Genomic DNA, 12062 nt, shown 5'->3' with positions numbered 1-12062 from the left:
TCCGCGCCCAGATATCTGATTACTTCCCCATGTTAGGGATGCACACAATCACAGCACCAGATCAGGTGTTGCTGATATGTGCTTATACAGGTTCAGGAGTAATGCTGGGAAAGGTACTGTCTTGTATACTGGAACCTCAGTTGCCTCTGCCCATAAATGTCCTCTTTGGGCAGCTTTAAAAATAAAAACACCTGGTCTGAGGGAGAGAGACTACATTTTCATTGTTTGATCAATAGGACTGAAGTTCCCAAATGTAAGAGGACTCGTGATATCTTTTTGTGGTTTTTGGCGAAATGTGTTCTAATCTAAAATCACGCTGTTGCTACTGCCTGTAAAAACACAGTCCAGTTTAAAGTGAAGGATGGCAGGCCCATGTGGCAAAAGCTTATTTGCATATAGGCCTACTGTGGATTGGCTGGCCTACCAGTCTACATAGACTCTGGTCCTGGACAAGACTGATGGTTTTATTTACTGCAGTGTCTATTCATTGTCTAACTGCAGGGCTGCTTTCCCTCTATATTGCTATGGAATTTTCACAAATGCCTTGCTCTGTCATTCCCAAACATTCTATGAATTTCTGAAAATGTGAAAATGACAATTTGCTCACTTGTCAGAATGTTAACCAAGTATATGATCAGATTTTAATAAGATTTCATGTTGCTAAAATGTCAGTTCCACTTAATTATTCTTCGACTTGAACAATTGACTCCTGTTTTTCTCTCGCTCTCCTCTCTATCAACAGTACTGAGGAGATTCCACTGAAGATTCTGGCTCACAACAACTTTGTGGGCCGACTGATCGGGAAGGAAGGACGTAACTTAAAAAAAATTGAAGTGGACACAGAGACCAAGATCACCATCTCCCCGTAAGTTGACCACACGTCTCAGAATTTCTCATTTCTCGGACTACTGAAATAATAATGGCGGGTTTAGCATGTAAATCTTGGTGCGGCAAACTCAACCAATTTTGGTTGTTGATGCATGCAAGCGAATCGACAACACTAAACAATGCATTAATTGTACTATAACATGACAAACAGTGCCCACAAACTGTTAGGGCCTACATACAACTGTCCCAACATCAGAGCTTTCCTTTCAGCACCATGGAGGGAATCCTTAACATCGCTACACCTGGAGCCTTGTCTGGCAGCAAAGCAGTTCATTCAGCCTCATTTACTTGTTATATATATATATATATATATATATATATATATATATATATATATATATATATATATATATATATATATATATATATATATATATATATATATATATATATATATATATATACCATAGCTGATATGGCAGACTTGCTTAAATTATTATGGTGTCTGCTGACTCCTTGTGGAGTTATGTAATGCTATAAAACTGCATTCTCCTTTAATAACGAATGCTGACATGAGTTGACTTTTGAACCATACACAAACATTACATTTGTGCTCAGTAAATTATGATTATTCTTATCATTAACACTTAGCTTTTAAGTAGGCTATAAGCAAGTGCAAGCAAACGAGCTGCGATGAGAGCTCTTCCTTCAGCACTTTCAAAATGGACACAGACAGAAATTCAGGTGTTTGTTCAGATAAGGCCTCCATCTTGCTGAATTTAACTTTACCTAGCTTACTGTTTTAAGTATTTTATTAGGCCTATGTGGTCAAAAGGACAATACAATCACAAGGATCCACTTTTATAGACAGCGTATTGTACAAAACGAATAACCCTCGCAATATCAACTGGAATTACATGGGTCTATTACTGAACTCACTGGCAAACAGACCCAACAACATAGTATTTCCCCCCTCGTTTAGAAAAGCAGATGAGCCTTTTATAATACACAAAGAAATGTATAATTCCAACATTGACAAATAAATGAGATGCTAATGAGACCTATATAACAATTGTGATGGACAAAGTATGGCATTAGGGAACGATTAGAGGATAAGAGGCAAGTTGTAATTTTGATGACACTGAGCAAGCTAAGGACTACAATAAGCCTATGCCTATTTGTTCAGAACCTTTGAAACGGACAGCGACAATTCAGAACATGGGGTGTTCTTACAATATTCTCCCTGTACACAGTCAGAAAATAATGGGGGTATATGTAAGTAGACAAAGCTTTTACAATTGTAAACTAAGACATTTCTGTAAAACTGGCCAAGGCTATATGTGCACCACCAAGTCAAAACCGTGTAGGCTAAGTTCTGAGGTGGAGAGGACCAAATTCTTAGGGTGAGACACATGGGCTACTAACAGCTTACTACACACTATTCTTAGTGTTACTTTCTTAGCTACAGTATACGTATCTCCCTGGCATTACGTAATTTATGCGGCAATCATGATTTCGGTGTTCTTCAGGTTGGAAAGTCGGACCTCTAGAACGAGACCCGAGTTCCCACTTGGAATTCTGTGTTCGATGACCGTTCATGTATTTTCCCAGTCGGAGCTAATAATCTGAGCTAATAATCCCACTAACACACCAATTACAAAATCCTCATGTCTCTAAGGTATAATGAACACACGGTCAGTCTCCCATCACAATACACGCATCCACTAGAGATCAAGGTGGTAATGCCTGTCCTTCTCCTTCAGTCTCCAGGACCTGACCCTGTACAACCCTGAGAGGACCATCACAGTGAAGGGTTCTATCGAGGCCTGCTCCCGTGCCGAGGAGGAAGTCATGAAGAAGGTCAGGGAGTCGTATGAGAACGACGTGGCCGCTATGAATGTAGGTCCTTGTTCTCACGCTGGGCACGGCACGCTGTGTTGGTGGAACCAAAGAATCCATAGTGTCCCTACAGTGTTCTACTTTTGTGCACTATATAGGGTTCCGTTTGGAACACAACCTGGGAGATTTGTTTCTTATCACTGAAATGACAGTGAAGGTATAGAAATGTGATGTTTAACTGCTTGCTGCGGACCTGCGTGTGCTGTCCCTCAGCCTTTAAATGTATTCGAGCGGTTTCCCTGAGATCGGTTTTTGTTCTAGTTCCTTTTTGTCTGGTAGTAAATCTCTCTTCCTCTGTTCATCTCTCTCTCTCTCTCTCTCTCGCTCTCTCTTCCTCTGTCCATCTCTCTCTGTCTCTGTATATCCCCAGCTCCAGTCTAACCTGATTCCAGGACTCAACCTGAATGCTTTGGGTTTGTTCCCTGGTGGTGCTCCAGGTATGGGCCCCTCCATGGGACACAACGTCCCACCTCCCGGTGCCCAGGGTGGCTATTCATTCGGGGTGAGTGTCTGGACCTTTCCCCACCCCGCCTACCTCCCTGGGTCTACTCCACAGGGCCTCTTGGTGACGCTTAAAGATGGCCCCTCCTTACTGGAACTTTCTGCAAGAAGAAACCTAAAACAGACCAACCTCTGACTGAAGCCATTTTGGATCTTTCAGTGACCCTGTCTGTGTTCCTCTCTCCTTAGTGCAGCCATTTGGGGGCACGACAGTGACTTGGTTTCGTGTTATTCTCTCCTATAGAGCAGCTCCTTTGGGGGTGAAGGGCCATTTTGGGCGTCTGTGCTGTCGGGGAGCAGCCAGCCCGTCTCTGTAAGTCTCCCTTCCCACAGTGCTTTGCACGGCTTCTGGCTGCTCGCTGCCGGATAGGGTAACGAGGTAGGGTTCGCAGTAACATTTGACCTCTAGGGGAGGGCACAACACGTTTAAGTTCATTACTCTGAAACCTGCTGGGAAGGGGGCCCCAGTGTCTGCTGGGTTTAGTTGGGCCCTCAAGTCTTCAGCTGACAAAAGAGCAGTTATTGAACACCTTTGCGTGTTTAGAAGGTTACAAATGGGCGCAAATGTTTTCAAGCGGACACCTGTCTATTGAGCAGTTTAATCTGGAACTGCCTCTTGAAAGTTTGTTCCCATCTGGAGGCTTCTGAATGTGACCCATGATTTGGATGACTGAAGTGTAATGATTTGACGACATCCTCTAGATTAAAACCTGCAGTCCCAGCAGCTCTGTCCCACATGTCACCTTATTCCCTATATAGTGCACTACTTTCAACCAGAGCCATGTGTGCACTAAATGTATAATATTAATACCTCCTGCCCCCTCATCTGAAAGATCTCACCCACTTTTCTCTAACACCAGCCATGTGAAGTGAGCAGACAGTTTGCTACAGCTTCTCTTCAATACAGTCTGTTCTACAGTGTCTTTTTGGAAGCGCTGAGTGACTGAGCAGAGCCAAGCATTCACTCACTTCCATTTGAAAGGGATTATCAGTGGTACATCCATATACTGTGTGGATTAGTTAGATGTGTTCAGTTGCTGCAGAGAAATGGAGAACCCTCTGGGATTGCTGTGTTTACCTGAACTAGGCACTGGATGCTACAGATTTGTTCATCTTTTTAGAGTCGGGGTGGTTCTCTTATGCCCGGGGTGCGTCCCAATAGTCTGTCATTCCTCCTGAACTGTGCACTCGATCACTACTTCCCACAAATTTAAAAGCATTGAATTGGTATTGTCATGGGCAGGAGGGCATTTCCATATCAGTCTTTTTCTTTCTAATTCATAACAGGAAGTGAACAAGTTCTCACTTGGTGAGAAAGGAGAGATAATTGGGACACACTCCATTGGAAGTTGCGATTTGTTTAGTTGTGTTCAACCTCTTCATTACTGTATGTTCAGTTCTTTCATGGTTGTGCAGTGCTATTGTGATTCTCTATGCTACTGAGGGGATTTGAATTGGCCTAGATTTGACTGGTAAATATGAGGTACAACTTTGTTAATAAAGCACTTAGGAAACTTCCCATCAGCTCTGCTTCTAGTCTCCCTGATTGTGTCCCAAATGGCACCCCAATCCCTGTATAGTGCACTACTTTTGACCAGGGCTTATAGGGCTATAGTCAAAAGTAGTGCACTAAATACGGAATAGGGTTCCATTTGGGATGTGAGCCACTGTGAGATCCTTCTTCCTGTGCCGCTGCATCTGTTGCTTGGTCACTATCTGGGCTGCTATCGCGGTTTGCCAGGCCTGATTGTGGTATCCCTGCGGTCAGAATTGCTCTGTTGTGGTCTGACTGGGATCTCATTACTGTCTTGTGGCCTCTACTGTTCCACAGGGCCAGGGGCAGCCGGAGTCGGAGACGGTCCATCTGTTCATCCCGGCGCTGGCGGTCGGAGCGATCATCGGAAAACAGGGTCAACACATCAAGCAGCTGTCGCGCTACGCCGGAGCCTCCATCAAGGTGAGGGACTTAACTCACAGGAGGGTTTGAGCTGCGTCTCAATAACTTAAAGTAGCTTCTTGTCTTATTTGTTCTCCTTCACCCATCCCCCCCACCCCCTCCATTTCAGATCAGTGCAGATGAAGTCAGTGTCGTAGATGCAAACCAGGTATTTTATTTTTGTTTCAAACATTCAGGTGAGTTTGTCTTGTTGCCTATACCATCAATCGTCTCAGAAGTGCAAATTGGGTTCAGATTGGGATTGGGTGGCGCCTCCTTCAGGCTGTTGTGATGTGTCCCTGATGGGGTGAAGTGAAGCAGTGAACAGTAATTAGAGCAAGGAAAATGTGTGTGCAGATGTGTTAACACGTGTCATTTTCCTCCCGTCAGGTAGCCCCTCCAGAAGGTATGGACACCAAGCAGAGGATGGTGATCATTGCTGGACCACCAGAGGCCCAGTTCAAGGTAGGAGCCCTCAGGACTGTGCTCTCCAGCCATGCTATTTCTGTCCAATGCCCACCGCACCAGAGAAAAGTTGTCCTTTTTCCCAAAAACACAGTAGTCTATACAATTGAAAATTAGTTAGCTGGCTAATTCCGGTACAGTTGCAAAAATGTTGATTGATGTCCATCCCTGTCAAGTAAATAACCTCAAATAAAGCATATATTTACAGTTCGATAAAGATGCTTCTGCAGCTTCAATCAAGGGTTGTGTAATTTCCTCTGACTCCAGTGTGATGTTTGCCCTGTTCCAGGCTCAGGGTCGTATCTTTGGGAAGCTAAAGGAGGAGAACTTCTTTGGGCCGAAGGAGGAGGTGAAGCTAGAGGCTCACATCAAGGTGCCCTCTTTCGCTGCTGGACGTGTCATCGGCAAGGGAGGCAAAACGGTACGCAGAGGCCGATCTGTGTGTGTGATCAATGTGCTATTGCAAAATGTATAAGTTCTGCTGCAGAATAATTGACAACACCACTTATTACTTTGGCCATACTATAAAATACTTAATTAATTTGTTCATTTCTCTCTCGCTCGCTCTCTCGCTTACTGTTTCTCGCTTTCCTTCCATCTCTCCTTCCCCCCTCAGGTGAATGAGTTGCAGAACTTGACCAGTGCTGAGGTGGTGGTCCCCAGAGACCAGACGCCTGACGAGAACGACCAGGTCATTGTCAAAATCACTGGACACTTCTATGCAAGCCAGGTATGTTACACTAATCAAACTTTAAAGTGCAATTAAATTGCAACTCACTTTACAGTAAAACAATAACAAATTAAGTAGATCAAAAACAAACATGAGGAAATTAAATAACGGAGTGTAAAACTAATTCAAATGTATGTCTGGAATAATTTCACTACAGTACTAATACTGTTGCCCAATTCCATATCTACCCCTCTGCACTTTATGTGGTTCTGAAGGGATCAGATGGGAGGAGCTATGATTACGGGATGTTCCTCCCCCTCTGCCACTGGGCAAGGCGGTGTCTTCTATCTGACGGGGAGAGAGAATGAGTCCATATTCATCCCAGTCAGCTCTGATTAGTGAGCCAAAAGGCTGGTTCATGCTATAGGCACAGTATGAATGAAGCGGAGTGTAAGGTTGTGGACTGTAGGGTGAATGGGGGTGTAAAATGTATACAATGTCTGCTTGCTATGGAAGGATTGTCCACAATACTGCTTCACTTCTTTGTAGCATTAATCAATGGCTGCATCTGAAGGGGCACCCTATTCCTTATATAGGGCACTACTTTTGACCAGGACCCTGTGTATTTATAAGTAATAGGGTGCCATTCTGTAATAAAGGAAATGGGGTGCTATTTCAGTTGCAGCCGTTAACCTTGCTGCTTGATGAATTCTTAATTCTACTCATCACCTTAGACTCAATGGATGTGCGCATGTCATTGTCAGATGACGTGTCCTGACCTTTGCCCTCTTACCCCTCCCCAGCTGGCCCAGAGGAAGATCCAGGAGATCTTGTCCCAGGTGAGACGGCAACAGCAGCCCAAACCCTCACCCCGCGGGGAGGGACCACCCCTCCCCCGCCCTTCCCGGAAGTAGAGAGGGGCGTCCAGGTGGCCCAGGGGGGGCCAGTGACAGAACCGCCCCTGAAGACAGACCAGAGCAGAGACCGGAGGGGAAACACAGGCAGGGACAAGGCGCTCATCTCAGGGGATAAGGGTCATGGGTACCCAACTGTACACCTCTACTCTCGACGACCTCCTCGACCTTACACGCCCACCCCCACTCTCGCCGACCTCCTCGACCTTACACGCCCACCCCCACTCTCGCCGACCTCCTCGACCTTACACGCCCACCCCTACTCTCGGCGACCTTACACGCCCAGCCCCACTCTCGACGACCTCCTCGACCTTACACGCCCACCCCCACTTTCGACGACCTCCTCGACCTCACACCCCCACTTTCCGACGACCTCCTCGACCTCACACCCCCACTTTCCGACGACCTCCTCGACCGTCACTAACCCCCGGGCCGACACCACAGCGTGGATAAGAGACCTTACACCCCCCCCCCAACCCATCGCCACACCTGTCTGCATCTCTGTGAGAATGTACTTGAGGGTTCCAACGTTGTCACTCACCCTCACCTCTGTCCTGATTGGTTCCTTATTTGTTTTAATGTTGTTTTTTTGGTACACTAGAAAACACAAAGAAGAAATAATAATGAACTCCCTCCTGTCACCTCCCTGGTGTGGTAACACACTCAACCACCTCACATGTTGATGACGGCTGTTAATTTTGTTTTTACCTTTTTATTTTAACTATTTTTTTTGCCCTGGATGAAGTGTTTGTTTAGTTGGTTGAAACTTTCTCTCCTGAGTTTTCTTTGGAAAGAAAAAGGCATTGCTCTGAGTCCTTGTAGGATGGAGAAAGGTTAGGGGGAGGGGTTTAGATGGAGGGGCGGGGCTCGGGGTAATACTCTGGTGTTTGATTGGACAGGGGCCCCGGTGGTGGTCTAACAGGGCACCCCTGTCCTGCTATTGATAGTGGCATTTTATAAATTCGGATGCATTTTATAGATATATAAAATATATTTAGAGGCGAGGATAACACTGTCATTAACACTTAAGGGACGTGTTGAATGGTGTTGGCCAGGAAAACCAATTTAATATGCATTGTACTGAACTACCTCAGGATCTCTAGTACCTCAAGAAGATGAAGAGAAAAAGAAAATAATTATATATATGAAAAAAATGTTCCTTTCTTTTTTATTTTGCTTTGTGGTATTTTGTATACTTTATAAAGCTAATAGTTATTGAACATTTTTATTTTTTTAAGAAAATTTAAAATTTGGTCAGCTGCCAACTGACCTTGCCTTCAACTCTAGCGCTCTCCGGCGGCGGCGGCAACGTGTACAATGTGTCTGTCGACGGTGGCCCTGTTCATAAAGTCTCTGTACATAGAGCTCAGGGCAGAGTTGGCACCAAACTGTTGGCTGCTGACGGGAGTATCGAGAGAAGAAATTGCCTCAGTTTTCCTGAGGTGTATCCACCATCTAATGAAAACTACAAACAACGAATATATTAGAGTAATGCTGAATAATGCCAACCGTACATATTGCAGCAATGCCGTTTAGTTTTGGGATTCTGACATTCTTATTGTTGACGGTACGTTACATTTTTCACACAATGATTTTTCCTTTTGCCTTCCTGGAAGTGCAATGGGTAGCACACAAATGGAGGGGCCTGAACACTGAGTTCTCTCTCTCTCTCTCTCTGTAGCCGCCATAGAAATGGACATGTTAGAGCAGCACTGTCTGTTCTGTTGTATTTCTTTTACCTGCTTAGGCCTTACCTGCTTTATTACATCATCCTAGTCTCAAATGGCACCCCATTTCCCTTATAGTGCTCCAAGTTGTATACTACATGGGGAAATAGGGTGCCATTTGGAAGTCATCCCAGGTTTGTGACAGGCTGAGGTGCAGTCCACAGCCTGACTAGGGTTTTTTCATAGACGAAGCTTGGCCATGTGCGGTGGCCCCAGTAGCCGCAGTTGGTCTACGTTAGTGTCATTCACTGTATGGTGAAAGTAAGGGGAGTCACACTGATGGATGCTTATTTTGCTATAGAAGCTACGTTAACTAAAGGTTGAGTTTTGTTTAACCAGCAGCTGTAATCTTGATTTGAAGTGAGTTTCAATTGTTATTCATCACAAAAATCCAAGATGCACACAAAAAATGTACTAAATTTACCTTGATTGGGATGGGAAAGATAAGAAAAAAAATAGTTTAAAAACCGATAACAAAATACCCAAGTTTTTCCTTTTTTTTGATTTCATGCAGAATGTAAATATGTTTTGATTGTGGTAAAAGTGCTCGTGTGTATCCATGCTTCCACAGTAGAACGCTGTCTACCTCAGCTGAGGGGGGTTTGTGGTGGCACGCGCCCTCACCCCGCCTAGCGCCCACGCGCTCGCTGCGATACCTCAGTCCCCCCAGGAACACTTCTCTGCATGGACTCGTGCGTGCTCACGCGGTTCAACCTCGCGCTGATGTCCACGAGGGGCATAAGTGACGATTATTATTCCCCCTCCCTTTCTCCACCCATTTTTTTTTTTTTTTATCTACCTCCTTTAGATACATTTGAATTAGAGGCAAACTTCTATTTGTTAGATTTAGGGTTATTCTCCCACTGTCCCCTTTCTGATTTCCAAGATATTAATGAAAATAAATAAATCATGTACTCTTTAGAATTTGAACAAATAATGGAAAAGTTATCAGATGTTTCCTTTGCCAGTGTTATATACACACACACTCTTCTAGCTTAATTGATTGTAAATCCTCAAGATTCTGCTTTTGTTTTTGATGGTGTGGCTTCCATGTATTGAACTTTCTTGCCTCTGGGTTTTTCGTGGGGAAAAGGTCAAATTCACCGGTTTGAAGTTTTTCGATTCAATGACTGGACAATAAGTAACAAACAAATGTTTAAAAAAAGGACCTGCCTTAGTTTCTGGTTTGAGACTAAAAATAAATACTCAGCCAGTCTTCTTTCTTACCTTTTTATGTCTTTACGGATGCTACATTGGCCTGCTGATTTGATAATGATTTGTTCGGTTAGCATTTCCTGGATGTGTAATGTGGAAAATCATGTTTGTGTGGGAAAGAGGGACTGGGTTTGGGAGTCAGTTTTTGGAAAAGTGTTCTGGTTTAAGCATGATGCCCCCCTCCCTGTGACCATGCTTCTGCCCCTTCACCCCCCTCACAGCTCAACTTGTCAAATGCCTCTGAATAAATCAAAAAATGAAATTGGCTCCCACGTCTTTCACTCGTCTTTTTTTCCCTCATGGTTTTTCAATCTACTGTAAGATTAAGTAAAATGTAACTTAACATTTGTTAAAGGGGAAGTTCAGGATTCTACAACTTGATGCTAGTTGCTTCCTCAGCCTGAAAGAACACTATATACAAAAGTTAAATTAGTGGATTCGGCTATTTCTGCCACACCAAACTTGGCAGAATAGCCCATACTGAAGAGCACAGTGACTTCCAACATGGCACCTTCATAAGATGCAACCTTTTCAACAAGTCAGTTCTTCACACTTCTGCCCTGCTCGAGCTGACCCGGTCAGCTGTAAGTGCTGTTATTGTAAAGTGGAAACCTCTAGGCGCAACAACGGCTCAGCTGCGAAGTGGTAGTCCACACAAGCTCCCATAATTCTGTCTTCTGTTGCAACACTACAGCGTTTCAAACTGGCTCTGGAAGCAACATCAGCACAATAACTGTTCTTCGGGAGCTTCATGAAATGGGTTTTCATGGCCTAGCAGCCGCACACAAGTCTAAGATCCCCATGTGCAATGCAAAGCGTAGACTGGAGGGGTGTAAAGCTCGCCGCCATTGGACTCTGAAGCAGTAGAAAAGCCTTCTCTGGAGTGATGAATCACATTCACTGTCTCTCAGGCTGACGGACGAATCTGGGTTTGGCGGATGCCAGGAGTAAGCAGGACAACGCCCCTATGAACAAAGCGAGGTTCATACAAAAAAAATGGTCGAGTTCGGAGTGGAAGAACTTGACTAGTCTGCACAGAGCCCTGACCTCAATCCAATCGAACACCTTTGGGATGAATTGGAATGCTGACTGAGCCAGGCCTATAATCGCCCAACATCAGTCATCGACCTCACTAATGCGCTTGTGGATGTGTAGCTCCTCCCCACCCTAAAAGTGTAAGTAGCGAAAAGGGTGCCATTAGGGAAACAATCAGTCTGTCTCTTGTACATCAGCCGGTCCTTCCTCAGAGGGACTGAAGAGAATGTAAAGCTTAACGGATGCATCCTGTCTGAGTGGTTCTCATTAACCCTTACCAGTGGCTCTGCTCCACCTGTTCAACAAATAAATAGAAGTTAGCCTGTTTTACATGTTATTTTGCCATTAATACATATCACATCAGTTTGTAAACAATGTAAAAAAAACTATCATTGAGTTAGTAAAGCGGCATACAAACATTCTTTTTTTGCTTTCTGGAGTAAGGCAGCTCCAAAATGCAAGCGTTTCAGCCTAGCTCGGTGCTTTCTGTGGTGGTGGGGCAGCCAGTGGAAAATACGGAGGGTAGGGGTTAATGTACTCTAGTTGCGCCATGATTGGTGCAGTGTTCTGTCACTCATGGGGAAAATACATTGCCGCAAAATCTATGGGGAGAGCTTGAAAATGCAAGCCCTCTGGGGCTGCAATAGATTGACATTAAAGTGCCCATCCAATAAGGCTCAAGGTCATAGGTCACAGATAAAATTATGTCAAATCACGTTATATCTACCATAGCTTTGATTGAACTGATGTCAACATACTTTCAAAATGTTAGGGTTAGCTAGCAGTCATCATGAATCAAGTCGACAATCTACTGGCAAATCCTTTTCAATCCTTGTCATATGAAGAGAAATTATAGATAAAACGTATCGGTG

General features: G+C 44.3%; 1 protein-coding gene across 4 annotated transcripts in view; it reads left to right on the top strand.

Annotated features, from left to right (window-relative positions):
• igf2bp3 (insulin-like growth factor 2 mRNA binding protein 3) overlaps positions 1 to 10422 on the top strand; it is a 39822-nt gene extending 29400 nt beyond the window's left edge. For 3 of the 4 annotated variants that reach the window (XM_024440985.2, XM_024440982.2, XM_042295263.1), the window contains exons 8-17: positions 743 to 865; positions 2592 to 2727; positions 3098 to 3229; positions 3473 to 3541; positions 5060 to 5185; positions 5295 to 5333; positions 5555 to 5629; positions 5919 to 6050; positions 6246 to 6359; positions 7103 to 10422. In XM_024440985.2, the coding sequence (XP_024296753.1) occupies positions 743 to 865; positions 2592 to 2727; positions 3098 to 3229; positions 3473 to 3541; positions 5060 to 5185; positions 5295 to 5333; positions 5555 to 5629; positions 5919 to 6050; positions 6246 to 6359; positions 7103 to 7213 (1057 nt within the window). In that variant the 3' untranslated portion in view covers positions 7214 to 10422. The remainder of the gene's footprint in view (positions 1 to 742; positions 866 to 2591; positions 2728 to 3097; positions 3230 to 3472; positions 3542 to 5059; positions 5186 to 5294; positions 5334 to 5554; positions 5630 to 5918; positions 6051 to 6245; positions 6360 to 7102) is intronic. The other variant, XM_024440983.2, reaches the window with a different exon arrangement.
• The last annotated feature ends 1640 nt before the right edge of the window (positions 10423 to 12062 follow it).

Source organism: Oncorhynchus tshawytscha, linkage group LG13 (assembly GCF_018296145.1).
Source record: "Oncorhynchus tshawytscha isolate Ot180627B linkage group LG13, Otsh_v2.0, whole genome shotgun sequence".
NCBI classification, from domain to species: domain Eukaryota; kingdom Metazoa; phylum Chordata; class Actinopteri; order Salmoniformes; family Salmonidae; genus Oncorhynchus; species Oncorhynchus tshawytscha.
Note: the sequence above shows the minus strand (reverse complement) of the source record. Positions and strands in the feature narration are given on the sequence as shown.